The sequence below is a fragment of the Podarcis vaucheri genome (assembly GCF_965113315.1).
Source record: "Podarcis vaucheri genome assembly, chromosome: 5".
NCBI lineage: Eukaryota > Metazoa > Chordata > Lepidosauria > Squamata > Lacertidae > Podarcis > Podarcis vaucheri.
This window is the reverse complement of record NC_138763.1, coordinates 20,648,191-20,675,914: the sequence shown is the minus strand read 5'-3', so window position 1 is coordinate 20,675,914 and position 27,724 is coordinate 20,648,191. Positions and strand designations below refer to the sequence as shown.

General features: G+C 41.7%; 1 protein-coding gene across 1 annotated transcript; it reads right to left on the bottom strand.

Annotated features, from left to right (window-relative positions):
* Positions 1-4,789: 4,789 nt before the first annotated feature.
* NMD3 (NMD3 ribosome export adaptor) lies at positions 4,790-26,435 on the bottom strand. Its single transcript, XM_082224351.1, has 16 exons — positions 26,417-26,435; positions 25,208-25,297; positions 23,306-23,440; positions 21,587-21,683; positions 20,148-20,228; positions 18,935-19,063; positions 18,388-18,478; positions 17,816-17,894; positions 16,962-17,058; positions 15,138-15,255; positions 14,747-14,892; positions 13,701-13,813; positions 11,607-11,679; positions 10,232-10,338; positions 6,601-6,671; positions 4,790-5,126 (listed from the first exon to the last, which is right to left on the bottom strand). Exons 2-16 carry the CDS (start codon positions 25,249-25,251, stop codon positions 4,993-4,995), a joined length of 1,515 nt encoding a protein of 504 aa, XP_082080477.1. The 5' UTR covers positions 25,252-25,297; positions 26,417-26,435; the 3' UTR covers positions 4,790-4,992.
* Between the last annotated feature and the right edge of the window lie 1,289 nt (positions 26,436-27,724).

The following is a 27,724-nucleotide window of genomic DNA, read 5'->3' as shown; positions in this document are numbered from 1 at the left end:
GAAGTTGCATCATAAACACATCTAGGAGGCATTGGGGATATGATGTGAGCAGAAACTCACTTACACATCATCCCATTAACTCTGAAGCCTTCTGAAGCCATGATGCTATGGAGATCGGTATCAGTGGGCAAACAGCAGCCTAACAGTGATTTATCTGGCTGCGTAGGGTGCTTAAGCTCTTTATGATGAAACATAATACTGGCCTGTTACTTGGGTGTTGAAAAGACGACTGAGAGAATATATACAAATTCTAAAAGTAGCTGTACACACAGAGAGTAATAAAAAATAGAACAGTCATGGCAGAATAGCAGTTAAGCTGCAAGTTGGGGCTTAACCACCTGCATGTAGAAAATGTGCAGAAAATGCCTCCAATGTGCAATTTTTCTTAACACAGTTTTGTTTTTGTTATCACAGGGAAGCCCTACCATAAGGGAACTGAAATGTGCCATGTCTCTAACAGAGAAATGCACCCTATGTTTTCTTACAAGCTTTCTTTCTGCCTGTTGGCGGATGGAGTCCTAATATGCAGTGTCTCTCTCATGCAAGAACAGGAAAAACTCCTGCAGCTTGACAAGGCTGATGGGACTAGAGACCCCTGAAAGGTGCAAAATGGAAGCTAAATGCTTCTGCTGCCTTTGCTGTGCCTCTGAAATATTTTCCTTCACTTGCGCACAAAGGTCAGATGGTTAGATGACTGGGGTTGAATGGAAGAGACTAGTAACAAAACAAAACAAAAAAGATTTTTAGAATTAGGAAATCAAAGGGAGCAAAGAAGATATCGCAGGAAATGGACTGGTGTCGCCCAGACTGTTGAATCCTGCATGCTGTTTAAATTAAGGACATTTCTTATATTTTACATAATTTCCCCCTTCTTCCATGGGCTGGTGGCAAAGCAGAAAACCCCATCTTTCTAGCGGTGAGCCCTGCTGAGCTAAGCCTTAGCATTGGTTCAGCATATCAGCTGATCAGGGACACATGGCTAAACTCTCTCCTTACTCATATGTAGCCCAAAACAAACCATGGTGCAACAATAAAAAGGACAGAGGAAGAGCTGGTTCAATGTGTTACGATATAGAAGCAATGCGGCCGCGAGCTGCTAGCTTGAAAGCAAAACATAATGGGAATGTTGGGACTGTTCCGTGGGAAACAGAGGGACAGTCTATTCACAGTGCGAAGCACCGGAATTAGCTCAGAGTGTAATATGAGCTGTACAGGAAGTACAGGAGGAGTTTGTCTCTCAGCTGCTGGAGTTTGAAGAGAGCAGTCGTGTTTTTCTGTAACGCTGCAAAGACAGAAATAAAGGCATGTAAATACGTTTCTGTCTATCTCTTTCCCCTGCCGGGGGGGGGGCAGGAAAGAGGGGGTGTGTTCTTCTCACGCCGAGAAGGATCGCCTATCGTGACCTAGCCTGTATCCTGCCGGGGAATGCAGACAGGGAGGTCAACCGGAGATCAAGCCGGGTGCCTGGAGAGTGGCCTGTTTCTCCTGATAAAGGCTTGAATCCCAACACAATGTTCATGTCTTGGCTCCTTTCCCCCCAGAAATAAAACTTTTAAAAAACACATTTAAAAACAAAAGCAAAGAGGTTTGCAATGTTCCATTTTCTTTCCATATTCAAGAAAGAACTTGAGACATACTTCCTAGTTATGTCCTAGTTGAAAAAGTCCTCTTCAGCCTTCTCCTTCCAGCTATCTCCTAGTCACCTTACTGCTTTTGTTTCTGAACTCCTTGGGGTGAGTTGTACACATTCTCAGTGCTTACAGCTGACACTCACTTTGCTAGTGGGGCAATTATGACAGTTAAATGCAAGAAGAGAACTAATCCAGCCGCATCATATGGTGACAAGGTGTTATTATGCAAACCCACACCGTTTTATTGGATTATATCTAAATTCTGAAGCAAAGGATTATATCTAACCTCTGAAGCAAAGGATTATATCTAAACTCTGAAGCAAACTCTCCAACGCATGAGAATGCTGTCTTATCAATGTAGATGTAATAGTCACTTTCATAACTTATTTTGTATACTCCCAACAGCTGTAAAACAGGACCTACCTATCACTCTCAAAGAGCATAAAACAAGCTTATACAGGCTAAGGCACATCTTTTTCCTCAGATGTGGCTGTGATTAAAGACAAAGGTGCTGGTTATTTATTTACAGACACGAGCACACAAGGTTTAATTATATTATTACTGTAAAATGAAAAAATCTACTGCTGAGATAGTAACAAATGAATATTTCAGTTTTCTCTTCACACTGTCATTAAATGTATCTCTTTTCAGCCCAGAATCACTAGCATATGCTTCTCATCAGTAAAAGACCATCTCTAACCTACTAGTGTTTTGTTTTGAAATATGCCTCAGTTAAGCCTTTCCATACCTGTATTTGTCTTCACATGAAAGCATTAATGCATCAATTGCCAGCTCTTATTGCGTAACACATTTCTGACAGATGACACTCTGTAATAGTAGGGTTGCCTTTTCTTTTGCTGACAAGTCTGTAGCTTTCACAAGTGCACGGCAGGAGCAAATTGCAACAGCCAAAGTCATCCTATTACTTCATGTCCATGAAAGGAATTTCTGCCTGACACACAGCTACAAAAGGCATCTTAAAACCAACCTAGTTCATGCTGATTTTTCCCAATTTCCCCTCTTCCTTCCCATGTCTCATCGCTATTCTCAATGATAAACCTATGGGCTGGTCCTATGTTGTGCTTTAATCTTTGCGCAACCACATCTTAGGCACTTTATTAATGAGTGTTAAAAGAACAGGAACCTTGCCAGGGAAAAGACAATGGTTGAAATAAATGTGTTTGGGCTGACGACATGGAACTCCCTCAAAAAACCAGCACCCTCCCAAGAAGTTGCATAATTTACAACACAGCCTCTCCCAATTGTGTTGAGATCACCTCATGGAAAAGCATCCCCTATTTGAATTGGTTGCATCTTGACAGGTACCTCCAAGATCAAAGATTCCCCAATTTCTTTTCCCCATGAACCTCTTGCAAATTGTTGAGGGTCTTGGGGGAACCACTTAACGATGTTTCTGCCTGTTGTAGTAATTGCAGTGTAGTGTGCTAGATGCTGTATGATTTTTGTTTTTTTGCTGCTGCTTTTATTTCTTATACAGTGGTACCTCGGGTTAAGTACTTAATTTGTTCCGGAGGTCCGTTCTTAACCTGAAACTGGTCTTAACCTGAAGCACCACTTTAGCTAATGGGGCCTCCTGCTGCTGCTGCGCCGCCGGAGCCAGATTTCTGTTTCTATCCTGAAGCAAAGTTCTTAACCTGAAGCACTATTTCTGGGTTAGCGGAGTGTGTAACCTGAAACATATGTAACCTGAAGCATATGTAACCCAAGGTACCACTTGTTGTGTTTTATTATACTGAAGACAAAACATGATAAGCTGGAAATGAGTGGCAAGACTCATGAGAGATGTCATGCGCTGGCTGGACACAGAGGACCAGTGGGATGCACCAGCTTCCCCCAAGGGAAGAAGGCTCAGAGCCAAGGGACTGGTGGTGAAACGATGACTAGCAGGAGGGAGAAGATTGGGTGGAGGTGGTGTTGGAAGCAGAAGAGATAACAGGGCTTCGGGAGTTCAAGGGAGAGTCTTTGGCAGGGAGTTCAGAAGCGGAAGCAGCCTGCTTTTATTGAAATGTTGCAATACGGTTTTGTTTCTCTGCCTACAGAGAAACAAACTCATCATACTGTCTGAACCAGCTCACCAAGAAAAGAGTTGTTGTTTTTAACGAAATGAGTATTACTTCAGGCCTATAGAAGCCAGTTTTCTTTACCACGTGGGTATAACATGTGATGAAGCCGTTCCAGACGGAGGTTTTTAAAGAGTCAGACAATGCTGGTGGGCTTAAAATGGAAGTGACCAAAGACTTATTAATGAAAAGTACTTACACCATACTGTGCTCTTGCCTATCACCCACCCTGCACCCAAATTTAGGAATCTCAATGAATGATCATAATGCTGTACTAGGAAGTAGGCACTATATAGGGGCACAATTTTTATTCTTAACACAAGGGAAGATTGTATAATAACTTTGATCTAATGTTTGATATGCGATCAAATGTTTAAAACATTTTCAACTACAAATTACAAGAACTCCGCCAGCCCCAAGGAGATAGTTTGGTTGAATAAAGAAAACTGGGCTACGGCATTCTTTTACAGACGCACATCAATTCCCTCCACCTGTGCAAGAGACAGACATGTAGAGATGGATTTCCAGAACAAAGATGGAACCTCCTAAGCTTCCCTTCCCTTCCAATAAAAACAGTAGCCTGCCTCAACGGGACTGACACAAAGTTAACCTTTAAAAAGCCTGAGCCTTAGATAGAATGTGGCTAATTTTCAAAGCGCACAGTAACATCTCCACTATGGGGCATCAGCTGCCAATAATGCTAGAGGGAATTAAAATTAAGCCTCTTGTAATCTAGGGCCTATATTCTAGACAGTTATTAGATGACTGTATTTCAGAAATATGAGTTCCATCCACTTTCCTCCACATTCTTCATTTCCTGCAGCTTCATATAGCAACTGAATGTAAGATTTGTATTTCTAACTAAATGGTAGTTTAAAGTAGATTAGAACAGTTTTTGACGTTACTGGGAGCAGCCCTGCAATACACATAAACACACCAGAGATCCCAGGTGCAGATTACAGATTGCCGAAGCATAAACAAATTCAGTGAGTGACATGGCTTTGGAACTATCTTTGTATTTGCATACCTATACAAATTTAGACACAAGTAAAAATAATTATAATCACACAGTCTGAATGTCGTTCAGGTTTAGTATATATCCCAATGCATTTATTAGCCATTAATGACACTTTCCAGCATGATTTATTGTTGAACTGTTGTTCAAAATTTACTGTGATTATAACTTTGTACATCAAGTCTGTGAATGCCTATAATAGGTTCCTGTAATAACTAGTTTTCCTTAAGGAAGAAAAATATTCACATTAACAAGACCTATTAGCTTATTCTGTCAACATATCAGCGCCTTCTCCGCCAGTAGCATCTTGAGATATCTGAAGATCTTCCAACATTTCAGCAAGGCTGATCCGGGGAATACCCTCATCATCTGTGTCACTTTCTACAGGAATGACCGCATCTATAAAACCATAAAGCAACATAAGACCTCAAAATAAAAAAAAATCACTTTATCTAACCAACTGAGCTAAGTGTCAAATAACTAGCCATTCTTTAAGAAAACAATGGAAATTCTTTTCAAAATATTTGCTCTCTCCCTGCACCTCCACAACAGTTTTAATGCCTGCTCTGTGGTCTAAACCTGAGTGATGGATAATTATAGTGCAAGATTAATTAGGAACAGAATAATTAATTAGGAAGAGAATACTAATTATCCTTCCCCCAAAAGGTTGAAGAGAGCAAGCGGCAGACCACTTGCTTCCCTTTCACCTAGGATTCATACCAAGTGCTTGTGTCTATTCTCTGCCCTGCTGTTGCTAGTTACATGGCAGAATGAGGGCAGTATACGCATACAGCCCTAGGTCTCCTAGTTTGCATTCCTTTCTATTCAAAAAACAAACAAACATACAACATAAATTCTGCATATCAGGGATGTCCAAGTGTGCAGAGGTTTCTGGATGGTAATCACTAGAGGGAACGAACTGGAAGACCACAAAGAAAATAAATGTTTGGGGGGCCCTGCCCCCTCCATCAGCAAAATAATCTAAGACTACTGAAGTCTGGGACTAAGTGAGCTGCTTATCTAAGCCTTATCCTGAACAATGGGGAAAGGGGAATATATTTCTCTTCCCCTTCTGTGTACAAAAAGATTTGGAGAGGAGTGGGGAGACCTGGGATCAACAAGAATATATCCCCTACTCTTATTTAGATTTTTAAAGGATACATTAAGCTGTTAGGGTTGCTGCCTGCATCACAGCTTAAGATCTCCTTGGAGCGGGGAATAATTAGGTTGAGACAAAGTTCCTTCTGACTGCCCCTAATTACTGCCCCACATCCTTTTAGCTTCAAAGGATCCCAAGTCCTTAAAAGCTTACAGCATCCTGGTCCTGGGGAGAGAACCCTAATTTCATTTGCTCCTCCAGGGTACTCTTAAGTTGCTAAGGGCTTGGTCAGGCGGTCAATTTCCTCATCCTGTTTGCCAACTTCAGCTCATCAGATACGCAACTAATGTCAGACAAACTGTGCCTCCAGGAGGGGGTTAAGTATGCTTGCAGGAGCACAGTATTTTCCTGTATGCCAGGGCATGCGGCATGGTCAAGACAAAGCTTCATTAAGTTGATGTAACCTGGGGAGATAGATGATGATGAGTACCAGTCCTAAGCTGGTCTAATGCATACTCTGGGAAAGGAAGAGATGCCGGCAGTTATTGTGTACTTCCGTAGCTTCTCATCCCCCTAAATGTTATTAAATTGGCTTGGAGCATTTAGCCCCAGATACTTAGATCATGACAATAGACAGAAACATATTAACTAGAAAACAACTAATTTAAGAGTAGCCACCACTGGTTGTGAATTCCAGACACCACTATAGACAGGCAATATTTCCGGGCATTACAATACGGCAAAAAAGGTAAATACTTCACATAGGAAACTTACTTTTATAAATATTGACATTTTTTCTAATAGCCTCATCTTCTTCAAGATCTTCTAGGAAGTCCTGGTATTGTCTATAAAAGTTGAAATAAAAGTGAGCAATTTTACTACTTTTTCTGGGGATTAGGTGCATTCTACACCATTATACTCATAAACTATAAATAGAATACAGAAAACTAAATATTTTTGCCTGAAGGCTATATAAACTATGTCTGACTACTGGGAAAGATGAACATTCACAAGCTGAGCAAGTAAAATTAGTTTGAAAAATTCAAATTATAAATTGCTAAGACGTGACATGGGAGATTCCTGATTGGATCTCTCCAGAGTCTGACCCCTGCCATCAAACACCTCCTGCTGCTTTTACACACTGTGGAAGAAGACTGGTATCTGTATAATTATTATAATTATAATGATTATTTGTACCCCACTCGTCTGACTGGGTTGCCCTTTCTTTCCTTTCTTTCCCCCATCTGTTTCCATCAGTTTTTCATGTGTACGACTATCATGCATTGATTTTGTTATACACTGCCATGAATTCCAATAGTATAAATGGTATTATAATAATAATTTATTATTTATCTCTCACCCATCTGGCTGGGTTTCCCAGCCACTCTGGGCGGCTTCCAACAAAATATTAAAAAAACAATAAAACATCAAACATTTAAAAACTTCCCTAAACATACTAAAATGGTAGTATAAAAGTGCTTTAATAACACTGGGCAACAATTTTTTACTTTTTGAATGTTGTCTAAATTTCTACAAATGACTGAGTATTTTTGCACTGCTGAATCAGGAAATGGCATCCGATTCTCTCTATCAGGTCAGGTTTTTTTGCTATGTTGATTTGAAAAAAATCAATCTTGTGACAAGATTGATTACATTTTTGTGGCATTATCAGCTGATTTTTGTCAACACATATCATCCTAAATATGTTTTTGAGAGAAAATATTTTTCCAACAACATATATTGATTACCTGATAGAAACATTGATTACTGTAAACTGAATGGTGGGCATTGATAAAGGTAAGTACACGTAAATTGCATGTTGCTTCACCATTTTTCAAACTTCAGGGCTTGAACTTCCGTTTCTTGGAACTCCTGGAATGCTCAGTGGCAGGGAGGGCTCTCTTCAGAGTCCAACAGTAGTCAGCCATCATGACTGCGTCCCAGCGACCCTGATACCTGGTCTCCATCTCTTTCATGTCCTGATGGAATCTCTCCCCCTGCTCGTCACTCACTGAACCCAGTTTCTCAGGAAACCGGTCTATATGTGAAAATAGGTAGTGCATTTTGACGCTCATGTTGCAGCCCAGGTTTCTGAAAGCAGTCAGCATGTTGTTGACAAGTTCTGCGTAGTTTCTGGCCTTATTGTTGCCCAGAAAGTTCTTCACTACCAGAACAAATGCCTTCCACGCTTCCAGTTCCACTTCATTCATTGAGTTTCCGAACTCTGGATCTCTGATGAGCTGACGTATCTGAGGACCGTCAAAGATGCCAGCTTTCAACTTCTCCATGGTCAATCCTGGAAAAGCCTGGCACATGTAAGTGAAGCAGTCACCATCCTTGTCCAGAGCCTTGGTGAACTGCTTGATTAAGCCGAGCTTGATGTGCAGCGGTGGGAAGAGTATTCTGTCTCTGTCCACCAGAGGGTCGTTGATGACGTTCCTTTCTTTGCAAGGCACCAATTCCTCCCGCATAGGCCAGTCCTTCTTCGTGTAATGCTGAGTCCCTACTATCCCACATGCACAGAAAACATGGGTACTTGGTGAAGCAAGACTGTTGTCCCAACAAAAAATTCACCATCTTCAGGTCAACACAAATAAACCACTTATGCTGATCATAACCAATTTTCTCCAGCACATACTTCACCGCTTCATAGTTCTCCTTCAGTGTACTCGAGTGAGCCAGGGGTATAGAAGCAAACTGGTTGCCGTTGTTTAGCAGAACACATTTCAGTGATCGCTTGCTGCTGTCAATGAACAGTCTCCAATCTTTGGGTTCGTACTGTGGCACTCCAAGCTTGAGCAGAAGCTGCGCAATATCTGCACAGTACACCAAGTCCTTTTCTTCCGAGAAAAAACAGAGGTACTCTTGATGCCTGTTGCGGAAGAAGCTGATGCAAGCACTGTCAGAGGAGGTTTTTTCCCTTCAATCTGGATGCCAACAGTTCGGCAGAGTCCTTTGACAAGCTGAGGTCGTGAACTAGATCATTCAACTCCTTTTGGGAAAATGGATGTGGAGCTTCATCTTCAAGAACCACTTCTTCTTCTTCTTCTTCTTCTTCTTCTTCTTCTTCTTCTTCTTCTTCTTCTTCGTGTCCTTCAGCACTGGAGGCATCTTCGTCACTAATGTCAGGAAGTTCTCCGAAGATAGGCACTGGAATTTCATCACAATGGGCTACAGGACGACGTGCTGATTGAAGTAGTAGATAGGTAGCCGTGTTGGTCTGCCATAGTCAAAATAAAAAAAATTCCTTCCAGTAGCACCTTAAAGACCAACTAAGTTAGTTCTTGGTATGAGCTTTCGTGTGCATGCACACTTCTTCAGATACACTGAAACCCATAGTCAAAATAAAAAAAATTCCTTCCAGTAGCACCTTAAAGACCATCTGAAGAAGTGTGCATGCACACGAAAGCTCATACCAAGAACTAACTGTGCTGATTGAAGATCCTGATACTTGAGGCTGCTCCGGTTCTTTCTGTTGATCCCAGTCACATCAACAGCGCAGAAGTAGCAGTCAGTGACATGGTTTGTAGGCTGCCTCCAAACCATGGGAATTCCAAAGTTCAGACTCCTCTTGCCATTGGTCCACCCACGTAGAGTCTCGGTGCATGCCTTGCACACCATGTGTGACGCCCAAGCTTTATCCTGGTCACCAAGTTTAATACCAAAATAAGCATGGTAAGCATGCCTTATGAAACTTGTGCACCAATTTATGGAAGATTTCGAGGTTTTATGACTTCAAACTGATCCCTTTTTGACATAATCACCCAGAACTATCGGACCTGAATACTTCTTGTCATTAAAATAATCATTTCCAATCAAAACAATTATTCGACATGGCATTTTACCCCCAACAACTTCTTCTAAAATGCTCCACACAAGCGTACATGTGAACAAAAACGCAAAAAACCGACATGTGGCCATAGCTCAAAAACGTGACCTGATTGAGCAGAACCAATGTGATTTTTGGACTCAGTGCATCAGATTCGTCCTAAATCAACTGAAAAAACGCAGACAACAAATTTGTTGTTGACCAGTGTAATCACTTGTAGGAAAACAGGGTTTGTGTGGGAGGGAAATTGTTAAATATCCCCTCACCCAAGACATCAAAAGTGGAGTCTGTTGTAGCTGTTTTACAACCGGAGGGGAAAACCACTCATGAGATTCAACCACACATTACATCAATTCCAGTCTGAAACAACACTGATGTAAATTTCTAAAATGTTCAAACTCTGCGGTATGTAATTTACTTGCTGAACAATATCGGGGGATAAAACTTTAGCTACCCCTGGTCTAAGGAGCATGCATAAAATCCAAGTTGTTTTCTCTGCCACCTTATTTTGCTCACAAAATTATGTACTGGTTGGTTGAACAAATGGGAGATAACACAGAACAGCCCCCCCCATACCTTTCATCATCTGTATCCATGCCCTCTCTGTCTCTTTCTAATTCTTTCAGTTTCCAGTTCCTGCGACGCTGACGTTTTGTGCGATCATAGCTCTTCTTGATCAAAACCTAAGAATGGAAAGGGGAAGGCGAGGTACTGTGTCAGAAATACCACTTACAGAACAATACTGAGGGATCCCTTAAAAGAAAAAGCTTAAATGAAAATTGGTATTCAGGGCCATCTTTAGCATATGCGCCACTGGGGTGCAAATATCCGCCCCCCAAATTTAGTTTAGCCACCCCCAATTTTTTTAGGGGGGCAACTCAAAAGTTGTTGAGGTTTTTTGGGTGCCCCCCAAAATACATTTGGCGCCTCCCCCCCAAATTTGGCACCTGGGTGCCCTGCACCCCTGAGTAAAGACGGCTCTGTTGGTATTTGAAGCAACTATAGAACTGTAGTGTTAAAACTGACCACAAGGGGCAGTGGGGGGAACAAATATTGAAGGAAGCTATTAAATATTTTTGTACTGCTTTCCATAAATACTCAAAGTACTTCATATATATTGTATATTACTGTGAGATATGCCAGCATTATTGCCTCCATGTTAATGTCTGGGAAAGGAAGACAGGCACGGAATGTGACATATTATACACACTGTCAATTCATGGGTGGAATGACATTTGAACCAGAGACTGAACTCATTGCTCATACTCTTAACTATTCCACCAGAATATTCAGGTTTGCAATCATTAAAGTGGTGGTAAGATTTTTATATGACAAAAAAAAAAGAAAAATATAAAGTATAAAAACCTCAGTATAAAAACACCAGAGATATATTGGTGGGACTAAATAATGCATCTAAGAATAAATGAACAAAGGTACAAATTCAGGAAAAGCAGGAAGGTGATTTCTATTTTTAGCAGTATCAATGACACCAAAGGCCACTACAGCAGGCTAAGCAACACAAGCCGCACGGGCTGTATGTGGACCACCAAGGCTCCAGTTTCTGCTTCTGGAATGACTATACATACTGGGAAAGGTATGGTGAAGTGAACCTTCATGACCTAGACAGAACTGACAAGGCTTCCATTGTCTAACATTATGCAGAAGCAAAAGATCTGGGGAGGATTTTTATCAAATGACACTTTTCTTGACCTAACAGGCAGAAAGCACAGAGACACTAGTGGGAGACAAAGGGAGCCAAGTTGTGCAGGATGGGCATAAGGCTTGACAGAAAGCTTAGGCAGACAGGAAACAAAACCCAGAAATATAAAGGTAATAAAAGACTATATAATTTCCTATGCTGAGATTCTTGGTCTATATCATGATGATCTTAAAACTGTTCATCAGTGCCCAAATGTTTGTTTAAGGAAGGAAAGAAGTATCCAAAACTTACCACATCCGGAACATTATGTGGGTTCATCTTATTTGCAAATTCATCATTTAGATTGCAGTTCACCAAGTCAAATCTAAAATAATAATATGAAAAGGGTTTCTTTGTTAACTGTATCATACTTCTACACAACTCAGAAATGTCAATATTTCTAATAGAAACAGCAAAGCAGAATGGGAAAGAAAATGTAACAACAGCAGCAACAACAGGCACTGCCGGGATTGTTGAAAGAATGAAAAGTTTTGAAAAGCAAAGGATGTTCATACAGAAAATGTAACAAATAATCAAAACAGTAACAAGAATGGATACTTGCTAAAACTCAAAGGCCTTGTACCTTTAGGAAATGTCAAATTATCCACCTACTTGGGCTGTCTTAAGGCTGGCATTGAGAAGATTTTAATTCTGTTTTAAAATTATAAAAATATATCCATTTAACAGCTTGGTTTGAGATACGTTATAGAGGCTTTGATATAATGGTGACAAATCAGAGCCCCATACATTTTGGCTTGGCTTACTTGCTACTTTTATTATATATTATATACAGTGGCGTAGCGTGGGGGGTGCCAGGGGTGCCGGCCGCACCGAGCGCAACATTTGGGGGGGGCGCGTTTGGCCGGCCCTCCTCGAGGAAGCAGGAACCCCACTGTCCTCGGACCTCCCCCGAAGGCTGGCGGTGGGGCAGAGTGACCTCCTCCCACCGCCAGCCTTCGGAAGGCTGTCCTGAAGACTTGTGGTGGGAGCAGTGGCGTAGCGTGGGGGGTGCAGGGGGGCCTGCTGCACCTGGCGCAACATCTGGGGGGGCGTGGAAGAGACTCGAGTGCTAAAATCCACGGGTTAGGGGGCGCAAATTACTTGCCTTGCCCCGGGTGCTGAGAACCCACGCTACGCCACTGATTATATATGGTTGCCATTAGCCCTGCTTCTCCCTCACTTCCACTGTCTCAAATCCTCTGCATGAGGATTTAATCTCCCTGCATTCTGCATGGGACTTTGGCAGAAGCCTGGAGAGAAACAAAGTTTGTGGAGCATTTGGTGGGAAAATGATTTGTCGGCATTTATAACACTTTCCACTTTTCCAGCTGTAATAGCAATACGACAATATTTATTATGGGCATCTAAGGAGTCAGCATGTGAATGACACGTTACATCCTTCAGTGTTTCCTTTTAATTTTCCCAGTCCTGAAGGCATGGCACAATGCCACCTCTAAAAAATTGTTGCAAAGGGATTTTTTTTAATGTGGAGTCCTGAAGCGTGTAAAAGGGATGGCCACCAGCTAATATGCTGGAAATGGAAGAAGAAAAATTCACTCCAAGGGCTCTAAGAGGACAGGTCTGGCATCAGAAAGGCTGAAGAGCTGAGCATGGCCTTGAGGCTGAACTGGTGCCATTGCTGTCCTGATTAGAACCTGTTGCTAGAACATCTGTGCTTGCTCTGTGTCAAGAATATTATTAAGCCTAGAAACAGGATGATGCCCAGGGCCAAAAGCTATTGATGAAGGTCTCCAAGAGAAAAATAACAGTAGCATTTATTGCCAGGATTAGCATTTACTGGGGGTATGCACACAAGTCCTTTAAATGGTTTGTTAAAATCCAGAGACCTCAGGCACTTGCTAGAAAGGGAGAGGCACTCACCATTAGGAAATGGGTTTGCAGAACCCTGCCTCCGACTAAAGTAAGAAGCCTATTACACACAACCCTGAACAAGCATTGCTCTTAAAAGATTCAGCTTTGTGAATTACTCTGCCTTTTATCAAGTAGGTGCAGGAGGGTAAATACTGCCCACTTCACATTATATTTTGCATTAGCTATTAAAAGGAAGTTCTTCTCAAATGTATCCTCTTCCTTTTAATGCAATGTTGCCATTAACTTTCCCTATAATCATTATATTGCGGAGAACTCAGAGGTGTCTACCTTGCCCAGTCCTGTAGCCCTCATACCTCCCAGCTTTCAGAGTACCTTAAGGTTTCAGAAAACCAGCTCCAATTAGCATCAATTATAAGTTATTAGTTCTGAAGGGGCACAGTCCTACAGCCTTCTAAAGTGGTATGCAAGCATGGAACTGAACATCAACCAGAAGCAGAATAGAGCATTACAAACCCAAGCACGAGATCTCCAGGATTCAGAAGATGCCCCAAGTGAGTACGACAGAAATATTGGGTATCGGTATTCAACTCTGATGTTTTCTGCACCCAGGCTTCAGCAAGTGTATGCTTCAAAATAACAAAGGGAAAAGAACACACATGATTAAAAACGAAAGTTGGATATGTTAAGAGTTGAACCAAACCGTCTCCCACATTTTATAATTCGGCATCTTAATTTCCTCTCAAACTGCCAATTTCCCCCAAAGGACGTGTGTATCAAATATATTTGCTAGAAAAACCTTGCATGGTTTTTCTAGCAATGTAATGAAAATGCCATTCTCTATATCAATGGTATATGCTGGTTGCTACACTGCCCTACAAATTGATTTTGCAAAACATGTCATGTCATGTCAAACCAAAGCTGACTAAGTAACGTAAAAATAAAGCAAAACCATGCAGATTTGCTTGATTTATACGCTACAAAGATAAGTTTGCTTCACATGGAGTCTGAGACACTTTGATGCAGAATTGTGATAGTTAATGGACTTTGCATACACAAAGTGTACAGTAAGAATTGATTCATAATAATTAAAAAGGATTCTCTTATTTTTCCTTCTTTATCCACAGCAAAAGTTGGCGTATTCCAATGTGCATAAATGCTTTTAATTTTTATCTACCTGAGATATTAAATGGACAAAGATGGACATGACCTTCTTGGGAGTGACATCTCAAATGTAGAACTCCCTTTCAAAAGAAGTACACCTCATTCAAAAATACAAGAACTTAGACTAACATATAATTCAGGGACATCGCTCAAAGGCAGAGCACCTGCTTAGGAAACAAAATGCCCAAGGTCAATCCTCAGCTTCTCCAGTTAAAAGAATCTTAGGATGCAAATATGGGAAAGAGTTGCTGCCAGTTAGAATAGCAAACTGGGTTAAAAAGATCAATGGTCTGACAGCTTTCAAATGACATGTGACAGAGCTAAACAATTCCAAGGCAGGGAGAAAGATCTGGCCAAGCTTCTAGAAGAGGTGCAAATAAGAGAATAACAATTCTTACTTTGTTGGATTTCATGCCTGCACCAGCACCTTGTTTTCTCCCATGGGCCCTGCTGATGTCCATCACAATAAATTCCTCCAACTGCTTTGGCTGGAACAAGCTGTTAAAAGGATGACGCCAGTAAGTGTTTCCATCCACTTCAGCAACTGAAAGACAAGAAATATAGAAGTAATGCAGATGTTACTTGTAAGCCACTATTATGATTTGTGTGCGCGGGAAAAGTCACATAGGACTGATATTCTCTTTAATGCACCTGATGCCATCATAGTAGCCTGTAGCTTAGTTTTTCAAATACATCAACCTCAGGCTCATATAAATTTCTGATGGGAGTGTGATTCCTGTTAGTATTACTGGATTACATTTTAATATGAAAAATATCAAAAAAACTTACTCTGCAGTGTATTAGGATCAATGAGGTGAATGGCACTAGTTATTCGGAGGCAAATACAAATCTGGCTCATATTGCCAAGGCTTTGAGCCAGCTTTGGAGACAGGCATACAACATTGTCCTGAACAGAGAGAGAAAAGAAGGAAAGAAAGCAAAGCAATTACCAAACAAAAACAAAAAGCTCATCAATTCCCATCGTAAATCTGCTGTTAGAATGACTAAAATGCTAAAAGGAGGTCTGAGGATTAGGAAACCACAAGCAACTAACTAAATCCTTTAGCTGAATTTCTGTAAAAGCTAGTACAGTGGTGCCTCGCAAGACGAAATTAATTCGTTCCGCAAGTCTCTTCGTCTTGCGGTTTTTTCGTCTTGCGATGCACGGTTTCCCACAGGAATGCATTGAAAATCAATTAATGCGTTCCTAGGGAAACCGCCTTCAGACCAGGTCCGGGGACAGTCTGTCCCTGGACCTCTTCTGAAGGCTGGGGGGGGGGACAAGGGCTTTTCTTCCCACCCCCAGCATTTTAAAAAACCCTGGGACAGCGGAGGACTTCTCCGCTGTCCGGGGCGATCTTAAAATGCTGGCGGGCGGCATTTTAAAATCGCCCCGGACAGCGGGGCGATTTAAAAGCCCCTGGGAAGGCAGGCAGGGGGGACAAAGACTTTCGCCCCCTGCCCGCCTTCAGAAGGTGTCCCTGCCCCCCCTCCCCACTTCGGAACAGCTTTCCGAAGTGGGGCGGCTGGGGCAGGTGTCCCCGCCCCCCTCCCCACTTCGGAACAGCTTTCCGAAGTGGGGCGGCCCGGGACACGGGGAGATTTTAAAATGCTGGGGGTCGGCAGCTAACGCTTCGCTCCCGACCCCCAGCATTTTAAAATCTCCCCGGGACAGAGACTTCTCTGCTGTCCCTTGGAGATTTTAAAATGCTGGGGGTCGGCAGCGAACGCTTCGCTCCCGCCCGCCAGCATTTTAAGATCGCCCGGGGCAGGCGGGGGGAGCAAAGACTTTTGCCCCCCGCCGGCCTTCAGAAGAGGTCCTCTTCTGAAGGCCGGCTGTGGGCGAAAGTCTTTGCTCCCGACCGCCAGCATTTCCCTATGGGCTTTCGTCTTGCGATGCAAGCCCATAGGGAAATTCGTCTTGCGAAGCGCCTCCAAAACAGAAAACCCTTTCGTCTTGCGGGTTTTCCGTCTTGCGAGGCATTCGTCTTGCGGGGTACCACTGTAGTTAAGATTTCAGACCGTAAGAACTGTAGGCGCATTTCACTTGTAAAATTTCTTAATCTATGAAATCTTTAGAACATATTCTCCAAGTCTTTCCCAAACACAGAAGTTCCAATTGAAAAACAAATAATTCAATATGCATTTTATTGCCATATCAATGTGTTGTACCAGCAGTCTAGAGGAAAAACGGTTACTGCAGTTCAATAATTAACATTCTCAAGAGGATTCACACATACTTGTTTAGTACTTGATGACTCCTTATGTGTTGTGTTTGGATACTGGATGGTATGTAAAATTCTAGGTATGACATCTCACTCACTCATGAAAGTTATCCCTTCAAACTACACTGAACCAGAGATGAAGATTTATGTGTAAATCTGTACATTGGCTCTTTGAAATTCATGCTACCATTGAAATAGAAAGCTTCTGTTTTCTCATAGTATTGTGGTTTTAGGCTACAATCCTATATAGACCCACTGAATAAAATGGGGCATATGTCTTAGCAGATATAGCTTCTATAGCACTGGCAGCGCAATCAATCCATTTAACAGGAAGTCCCCCAAGCACAGTTTCTTCTTGATTACGGGCTAGGAATCAAGTCAAAAATACCTTGCATACTGGAACAATCTCCACAGAAAATGTGCTTTTGTAGTTATATGTATTGCTATGAATGTCATGAGAAATCAAACGCTGGGATGACTTAGACCTGAAATTTAAAAAAAACAAAAACAAATCCAAATCAGAAATAACAAGAAAAAAAGGAAATTCTATGGCTACAATAACAAACTGGGCAGGAAAGTGAAAACAAACGACAAAAAAGAGTGAGAATCTTTGGCTATGTTTAACAATCCACTCCCAAGTTCTCAAACTGGAGGTGTGTGGGACAAGGGACCCTAAAGGGGAAGTTCCAGGATGGGTCAGCATCTTGAAGGCAGAAAAGAAAGCTGCTTTCTCTTGACAATTAAAGTTTAGCATTGTAGTTGTTGCAAGCACCTACAAAAAGGCAAGAGGCAAAGGCACTATTGCCACCGCTGCTGTCTCTGTGATATAAACAAGATTCCCTGATCCAGGCAACAATGAAACTACTTCTACAGTGGTGCCTCGCAAGACGAAAAGAATCCGTTCTGTGATTCTCTTCGTCTAGCGTTTTTTTCGTCTTGCGAAGCAAGCCCATTGACGGATTAGCGGCTTATCGAATCAGCTGATAAGCGGCTTAGAAAAAGGGGGGGAAAGGGAAAAAAACCCGCAAAACATTTTCGTCTTGTGAAGCAAGCCCATAGGAGATTCGTTTTGCGAAGCACCTCCAAAACGGAAAACTCTTTCGTCTAGCGAGTTTTCCGTCTTGCGAGGCATTCGTCTTGCGGGGCACCACTGTATGCACTAGCTTCAGTGGGACTAAACTAAAACACCTTAATTAATGATGCAGCTATGCAAAGGATCACACACTTTAAAGACAGTCTTACCTACAAGGAACTGTGCACTGAAGAAAGTCCACCATCTTTTGAGCATGTTGTTTTGAAGCATAGTAGAAATCAAGGCCATCTGAAAGCATGTATATGGAATTAAAACTCATGGCGGTTCATATTGATATATTAACATAGGGATCTATATTCTTCAGAGCTTTTATGGATTTTCATGCAAGTCCCAAGACTACTTCTCTCTTCATTAACAATATATTACGCTTACCACAAACAAGCTGTGAGGGAATGCAAGGTTGGATGAGGTGGTGGCTTGGTGAGCAACACAAGCAGGCATGGCAGCCCCAAGTAATAAATATACTTCTCTTCATCTCTATGCAAAATATTAATTATATGGGCGATATCTACTGTTAGCCACTGCAGAACCATTGAAAGCAATGAAGTCCACTGATTTTAATAGGTGTACTCCAAGTGTGACCAACGTTATATACACAAATCATATTTATTATATGCCAAAGCTCTTATTTTGAAAAACCTAGCTTCTCCTTTACGCCTGCAAGTACTTCATATCATATTTGCTTTTACAAGAACTTAGTCGCTTCATAAACATCACTCACCATGAATTTCTTTAATCCGAAGAGTATTCTGGTGAAGCCTATGTTTTAAAATCAATTGCTCCAAGTAGTAGAAAGTCTTTTTATGTAGAGTCTAAGTATAAAAATAAGATTTGTACACATCACTTTCATGTAAAGGCCCCCAGGGCATCTGAAAATGTGGCTGATCAACAGGGTTGCTACTTCACCCAAGGTCCAAACAGATCATAAGACCCTGGAAATTACTAAAGCAGGAATACACAAATATGCAGCACTATATTGTATTTACTCAGCATTAAGTTCGAGCAAGTTTAGTGGAACATACTAGGCCCTAGGCATATGTATAATTGCCAAAAACATTGAAGCATTTTGTAGCTTATTCAAAATTCATTAAATTTCCATACCATCCTTCACCCAAGCATCACAGGGGAGATTACAATATAAAACATGTACCATATTTAAGAAACAAAAACAATACCCCGCAACCCAGAGTTTAAAAAGTCATATATTTTATACACAAGTTCAGGACACGAGGCAACCACAAATGCATGTATATATGACTCAAATATACCTTCTGTCTAATTTGTACCACTGCTTTCCAGAAGTCCTTCGCTTCAACTCGATGGCAGTCATCACACATTTGAGACTGAACAACATACTCTATTATAAAGACTTGCTGAAGAACTGCCCCATTGATCACCTATGGAAGGAAGTTAAGTGCAAGATTAAGTTTTCTATTAGGTTGTTTCTGGGGAGTAACCTTTGACAGTCTACCTGTGTGGTTGAAGCCAAAGAGTAATATGGGAGAGTGTTCTTTGACTCCCTGCCACCTGTGTTATGGGGTTCCACAGGGTACCATTTGACCCCATTGTTATTTAACATCTATATAAAGCCACTGAAAGCGGTCATTAGGAGTTTTGGCGCAAAGTGTCATCAATCTGTTGATGGCATGCAGCTCTATTTCTCTATAACATCTGAATCAGGCTTTGCAAGGCCTGGACCTTAATGAAGTGGTGGAGCAACTTGCCTCAACTAGAAGTCAGGTATTTAGAGTTGCCAACCCCGTGCTATGGAATACTCTTCAAGCAGAGATTTGCTGGGTATCCACTTTTGACTGTTCACGTTTTTGTGGCAAAAGGTCTTTGCAACTACTTAATTTTTGATTAGAAAGTCATCAAAATAATTGTATGCATTTTAGAAAAATTAAATGATATTTTATGTTCTATAGTTTATGCCATCTTTTATAATGTGGTGGTATAGAAATTCTTTCATATATTTTTTATATTTTATCATTGCAAACTGCTTACAGATGATTGCAGTTTAGTGGTCAATAAATTGTTTAAATAAATTAAAATTAAAAAGTAACTGGCATTAAAAGAGATACAGCTAATAGCCCAAATGTTCAATACTCCAAGCTTTCTACCTAGCTATTTTCTCTTACTGACCTCACAACTGTGCTATAAAGTTGACTAATGGAAATGGAAGGAATACAAGTGGAAGGAATACAAAGATCATTGTCCGGTCCCCAATCCTAAGTCTGGATCCCTTCAATGTACAGAAACCTATAGCCTGGTTCTATACATGCTTATATGGAAGCAAATTCTAGTATTTTAATGGGATTGACTTTCATGGGGCATAATACAGCTGCAACATTGTTCAGAACTCAGCAAGTCACAAGCAAGAACATCCTTGACTTCCTCTAGCTAACACAACATAACCTTATAACATACTCCTGGATTCTCTAATAATTTTGATTTATAAAAGTCACTCCAAAGTCTAATCACCTCTTTTTGTACAGTCAGCTTTACTTTAAGTCTTTTGGAATGTGGTTCAGTCCATACAAATCCTGCTTCGATCAACCGCACCTGTCAGGAGGAAAGAGCAAGCGTGATTACCATTAGTGTATATTTCTACAAATGCTGAACAACAGAAATGGTGCCACATAGGTCTGGGCTCCCACATTCAACTAATGTCACTATTAAAATACAGGAAACGATACATGGCATTTATTAAAACTTTTAATATTCCATTTATTATTACGTATGTCTCCTAATCAACAAATAATGACAATAATCCCTGCTTCCACTTCATGGCTTGCTTCTGCCCACTGGCTTATTGAATTTTGCGTTGAACGTCAGCTCACCTTCATGCACAAACTGGAAATTCATGGAGTGAAATCCTATAGAGAGCCATAAACTGCTGTTTAGAATATACCCCACCCAACTGCTACAAGAACCCATAAGTTAGCAGCAAATACTTTACCTTACATCAATGGAACCCTTACACCAATGGAACTGCTACATCAAACATATCCGTACACCTATTAGCACTTTAAATAAATCACCATCTCTTTGCCAGCTACATAACAGCATAATTTCATTTGTCTGAATGCCTATTCAGACTTGGACAAGATGGATGAAAACATATTTCATAACCTAATCACATTATCTGTATTTTTTAAGTTTTATGCTGTGCCTTATAGTGTAGCCCTGATGTTTTACAATATCGTGGTAAATAAATCTTTTTACAAATAACATTTCACCCACATGTTCCTACTACTCTGCTCTGAATCTCTTGGGCACGACAGCTCTCAGGGAAAAAACCACAATGTTGTAGCCACCTAACTTTACGTGTCCCTCACAGGTTGGGGTTTTGTCACCTAGGCTATTACTGCTGATGTCCTTCACAGCTTGGGACACAAGGAGCACTGGGAGAAGTGGGGTTTTTACTCAAGATGATCCAACGGCCATTCTGCTTCTCAATCTCTCATACAATACTGCTTGTTGAATGATGAAGGTATTTCATGCAGCTTCCATGTCTAGCCACATCATGAAAGTGGTATTTCTTCAGTTCTTCTTATAATTTTAATTATGCTTTTTTCCTCACAAACAGAACGGGTCAAGAGTGATAACCCAGTCCATTATTTTTCTGTGGATGCTTATGGGTATAGATTATAATGGTATAGGTACTTGTGAACACAGAATCAAGGAACAGCTCTTTTGTGGTAAACATGCCCCAGTACATACCATTGAGGAACTATCATTGTATGCCCCCAAAATAGAACTGGAAGGTACAACCAAAGTACATCTGCTTGGAGAATCAACTCATTATTAGTGGCTAAGTCCACGTAAGAGTCACAGCTTTCACAAGCAAAAAGAAGTTTACAGAAATACAGCAGACTCCTTTTATATTTCATATAAAAATATAGAGCTACAAGACTAACCTTACTAAGGGAAGCTTTGATTTTTTTAAGGCACAATGTCAGAAGTTCTCTTGATTCCAAGGCACACTGAACCCAAGTTCCTGGTGGTTGAAGGTATCTAAAATTGAAAATAAAAGCAATACATGAAATTGATTCAAACCAAATATATACAACAATGTGCCTATATTTAAATAGCATTATAACTACATAACATTAATAATGCCACAAAAATAATTTCCTAGTCTTCTGGATCTGAAAATAATTCCCCATCATCGTTCAACAACTCATTGTTTTCTATTGAATGGCACAAAAACAGAGTTTTATGGTTCACTTACTGTTACAGCCAGAAATGTTCAAAGCAGTTGTGATTAAGTATGATGTATACATATGCACCTGCTAACTCAACTGATCAACATGCACAACAGATGTAAACAGTGAAAGGTTTTAGAATTTTGACTAACAATAAGGAAAGTTTAAGTCAAAATGTCATTAGAGGCTGGAGGTAACTGACAACTGTGGAGAATTACAACAGAATATAAAAACTCAACAACTACCTCAATTAACACAAACTGACCTTCAAAGAACATGCTATACAGTGTGAATATAATATGAGCTCTTGAATTCTCTAGACAACATTCTCAGGGTATTATTTATTTCATCATCATCATCAAGTTTATTGTGCTAGCCAAACTCCATGACAAAAGCAGAAAAATGCAAACAATTTCAAATATAAATCAAGCCTTAGTAATAAAATTTACACATCATCCTTCATCTGGGGACCCATGTGATGGTTTACAGTATAAAAACACAGAAATACATAACCTAATAATGAACAAAACAATAACCCCCCTCTATAAAACAATACCCCCAAAACAATAATGCCCCCATAGTACATTATAATGATATTCAACATTAATGTATGGTAATTATATTAATGTCCTTATGTCAGACAGCTGCTTCTTTAAATAAAATGTAATATCTTGGCATGAACAGCAATGATTTATAGTCAATGCAGCAGTCCTATTCGCTTTAACTGCCCTTATGCAAAAGAAGTTTCTGGTGGATTGCACCTGACTGGTGACACCATACAATAAATTTTAAAAAGATGAGACTGTCTCACATCATGCAACAAAAGAACAAAGCACTCTGTTTCAGAAGACTCTCCATCTGTCTACCCATACATTCCACAAAGTATATTCCATATTTCTGGGAAAGTATGCAGGTAGCTACGTGCCCCCCCCCCACCAAAAGTTGGAGTTCTGACATTTCTATGTTCAGCAACTATGCTCTGAAAATCCCTAATGATGTTGTGACAATTGATGTTGTGGTGATTATGAAGTGCTTCTTTCCCCACTATTATCTGTCTCTGCAATGTGTGCCACAGAAAGAAGGCATGGTAATTGACAATTTTTGTATTTCTAGAGAGATGAAACCAGCCATTGTTAAGCTGATGCTTCCAAAACCCTTGGCGAAACCTTTTATCTACCGAAACATGCAGAACAATCCTTTTTGAATACCTGCCTATTCTGCTTAAGGACTCTGGCCACAAGCAGATTCAAGGCCTTTGCACACTATTTTGCATTTTTTCCCCTTAGCCTAAAAAAAGTTTTGCTTGACTGTGAATTATGGCATTTTTTTCTGGATCTACGCATCTAGTTTTACTTTGAAAAAATGTTCATATAAGCACTCAGGAAAGTTATGTTATGTCAGCGCCCTTAAGATTGAGAAAACAGTTGGTACCTTCCACATTGTTTGCAGAAATGAACAATGACTTGCTTAGGAATTCCTTCAGTTATGTCCACTTGAGTCCGTAAACATGCTACACACATGTTGGCTGGATTGGGTGGAATTGCAATGCCACACTGGCAGCACAAGCTAGAAGGAAGAAAGAAAATGACCACTGAAAACGAAATGCACAAAAGACAAAGTCATGATTATTCCCTGGATAGCGTTATAATTCAAACATATGAGACCAGAGTTCAAATGCTACTGAGGCAACTCAATGGATGGCCTTCAGTAAATAGTTCTCAGTTGCCTTGTTGGCTAGATCGGTGTAACAACAATCTTGTTTTGAGGATGAACAAGGTAAGAATAGAGCTCATTCAAGTGCTTTGATGCAAATATTAGTAATAATCTGAGAGTCAGGTCTGTTCTTGCATTTCACAATTCAATTATGATGCACTTTGTAGATGCACCTGACAAAGTAGGTTCTGACCCATGAACAAGTAGGCAAAATGACTATTTGTTTCTAGCACTACTAATTTCTAATGCTTTGATATTCCAACACATCCGAGAGTATAAATAACAGGAGGACATGTATGGGGAGAACTGCTTCTTACAAAGTAGCCCTCCATGGCAAATTCTTGCATAGTGGAAAGCAAATACACCGGGGGGGGGGGGGACTTCCAACTCTGCCTTAGTTCTCCACATATAAGAAGATATCAACTGATTTCAAACAAGCAACTTATTCATTTATTTCATTTATATCCCACCTTACCTCCCAGGTATCATACAGAGCTCCCCCCAATCTATTCTCACAATAGTGAGTAGGTTCAGCTGAGAGTGAATGACTGGTCCAAGGTCACCTAGTGAGCTTCATTGCTGAGTTGGGATCTGAACCCTGGTTCCCAGGTTCTAGTCCAACACTCTAACCACTAGGGCTGGGCGATATCAGCTTTTCAACATCATGGTGTTTCGCCAGCCAAACTTAAGTTTGGCGATATGCCGCGATGCTGAAAAAACAAGCTGCATTCGCCTCTGCCCACAAGGCACCTGGTGAAATTGCCCCAGCTCTCACCTCGGGAAATGAGGCAGTTTTACCCAGGCACTTGTGAGCTGGGACAACACAGCTTGTTTGCACAGCTCAGCTGGGGGGGGGGGGAGAGGAAGATTCCCCCTCCCCAGCTGAGACAGCCCCAACACTTCCCCGCTCACACGCAAGGGCCAGGAACGCCAGGGCTGCTTGGCACAGGTCAGCTGGGGATTGGGAAGGTTCCCATTCCCCAGCCTCACTGATTCAGCTTGTTTCTTCCTCTGCATCGTATGAGGGCAGAGTGCAATGGCAGTTTCACTCAATGGTATATCGCTGGTGAAACTGCCACTGCTCTTGAATCCCTCTGCTAGCAGTGCCGCTGGAGGAAGGAACGGTGGCGATATACCACTGAGTGAAGCCGACACTGCAGTCTGCTCCTCATACCGATCCGGGTATATCAATATACTGTATTGGCCTGAATATAAGCGTCACTTTTTCCCTAAATTCCGACTCTGAAAAGTTAAAGTGTGACTTATATTAGCGACCTTACCGTATGCAGCCAGGAGCATAGGGCAGAGCGCGGCAAAGTGGCACCCGCCCTGTGCGTAGTCCCTCGTCCTTTCCCCTAAGGCCAGGAAGGGAGAGAGCGAGGAAAGGGAAAAGTCGCCCCCCCCCCGTATGCAGCCAGGAGCAGCGAGGAATGGAGCGGCTTATATTTGGGTATTTTCTCTCTCCCCGCCCCCATTTTTAAAGATACGGCTTATATTCGGGCCAATACGGTATCACCCAGGCCTACTAACCACTACACTATAGTGACTCTCCCGCACATATATTCATATGAAGGACAACACTCCTTCCTGTATGGCTGTCAAAGACAGTATGTTACTTACATGTTTCCCTGGCTGACCGTTGCAGGCTCCTTCATGTATTCCATCTCTAGCTTCACACGTGTTTCCCAAGAATGAGACACGCATTAGCACCTAGTGAGGTGAGAGCACAGGTTAGGGTCTAACTATTACAGAGTGTGTCTAACGTATGAAGAACCCAACTGGATCAGATCAAAAAGCCAAACATTTAAATATATTGTTCTCATCGTCGTCAACCAGATATCTATGTGGGTGGGACGTTCTTATGTTTTTGATACTGATGAAGCACAAATACTGAGGTACTAAAGTACTAAAGAAAATGGGGTAGAGTGGTGACATATGTTAGGTCACGCCCATACCATACATTTAAAGCAGCTTTCTATTTATATTTATGTTTTGGCTCACCTTCCTTTTTTTCTTTTTCCTTTTCCAGTGGCTTATGCCATGTACTTTGATATTTTTTAGTTTTTTTCATTATTATTATTAAGGAATTTTCTTTTGTAATTTTGGTTGCCTATATTTATTTATATGTATTTGTTTAAAGCAAAATAAAAATATTAAATAATAATAATAAAGCAGCTTTCTACCACTTTGCCATTGGCTCCTCCCGAAGAATCCAGAGAACTGTAGTTTATTAACAGTGCTGGAAACAGTAGTTCTATGATGAATAAACCACACTTCTCTGGATTCTTTGGAGGAAGCCATAGCTTTTTAGAATGGTACAAATGTGCTTTAAAAGTATGGTGTGGACATGTGGTGTCCCAAAGCTGTTAAGGACATCAGTGCTGGCATGAGGGGACATTGAGCTGATGGCGTACAGCAACAATTTGCCAGTCTAATACACTATTAACATTATTATTATTATTAATTAAATTGGCTAGTCACTTCCACTGCAACCCAAAGTTGGCATCCAGGAAAGCAGGGACTCTCTGACTGGCTGTAAGCATGGGCATAGCCAGCATTTGTGTTGGGTGGGGGCAGGCCTTTGTTATGGGGGGCAGCACCTCAGTTAGTTAAGTGTTTTTATTGATTTAGGGAGGCAACTGCTCCCTTGGGCTATGCCCATGGACGTAAGGTCAAAGAAACACGGGGGACGGGACGGACAACACAGTACTGTAATGAAAGATAACGAAAAACAGATGCCTCTTTCGAGCCTACTCAAACGAGATTTATTTCCTTAAAATAAATCTATTTACTTAGACGATCATTTCAAAAACAAATCCACCAATCAACCATTTTAGTGATAAAGCCACGTTCAATGGCAGCTAAAAAAGCCAATGCAATTCTGGGCTGCATCAATAGGAGTATAGCATCTAGATCAAGGGAAGTAATAGTGCCACTGTATTCTGCTCTGGTCAGACCTCACCTGGAGTACTGTGTCCAGTTCTGGGCACCACAGTTCAAGAAGGACACTGACAAACTGGAACGTGTCCAGAGGAGGGCAACCAAAATGGTCAAAGGCCTGGAAACGATGCCTTATGAGGAACGGCTAAGGGAGCTGGGCATGTTTAGCCTGGAGAAGAGGAGGTTAAGGGGTGATATGATAGCCATGTTCAAATATATAAAAGAATGTCACATAGAGGAGGGAGAAAAGTTTTTTTCTGCTGCTCCGGAGAAGCGGACACGGAGCAATGGATCCAAACTACAAGAAAGAAGATTCCACCTAAACATTAGGAAGAACTTCCTGACAGTAAGAGCTGTTCGACAGTGGAATTTGCTGCCAAGGAGTGTGGTGGAGTCTCCTTCTTTGGAGGTCTTTAAGCAGAGGCTTGACAACCATATGTCAGGAGTGCTCTGATGGTGTTTCCTGCTTGGCAGGGGGTTGGACTCGATGGCCCTTGTGGTCTCTTCCAACTCTATGATTCTATGATTCCCGCTCTACGTAGGGCAAAGGTCGCGGGGTCCCTTGGCGGCAGCAGCAGCAGCGATCTGCACCCGCTCAGAGGCACTCTTGCCCACATGGCAACGCGGCAAACTCCACAGCTTCGGAAGCAGAGGATGGCGACAGCGATATTCAGCCACGGGTGGAGAGGCGATGTAGCACTTCGGGCCAGCGGTTAAATTAAGAGGAGGAGGAGGAGGAGGGGAAAGAGCAGCCGAGGCGGCACGTGGCGGTTGGGCCCAGCGCAGCTGAGGGCGCCAACGGTCGTTTTGCGCGCGCCGAAACAACCTCCCCCCCCCCCGCCCCGCGCGTTCCTCTCCTCCCCTGCCAAACGCAGAGGCCCCACAAAGCGACTCGCGCTCTGTTTCCCCCTCGCCACTTACTTTCTTTCTCGCTTCACGGTCAGGTCTACGCCTCGCGTTCCAACGTCCTGGAAGTGGAGCGAGAGAGAGAGAGAGAGAGAGAGAGAGAAAACGCACAGCTCTCGCGAGAACTTTGGGAAAAGAACGCCGAGGGGGGGGAAACGGGAAGTCGCCATGTGAGTGGCGACGTAGAGGTAAGGAAAGCATGTTTTTCCCTTCCCCGCAGGTTCAGTTGAGAACCGGAGGCGTAGGGTTGCTCTCGTCGGGTGTGCTAAGCAAGCCCCGTTGCTCAGATGG

Bases quoted from the DNA above. Each gene is read 5' to 3' on its own strand.
- NMD3 (XM_082224351.1), bottom strand. From the start codon at position 25,251: ATGGAATACATGAAGGAGCCTGCAACGGTCAGCCAGGGAAACAT. The intron at 21,684-23,305 runs GTACCAACTGTT...TTTCAATTTTAG, and splicing joins TTCTGCAAACAATGTGGAAG to ATACCTTCAACCACCAGGAA. The intron at 6,672-10,231 runs GTATGGGGGGGG...CAACTTTTATAG, and splicing joins ATGGATACAGATGATGAAAG to ACAATACCAGGACTTCCTAG.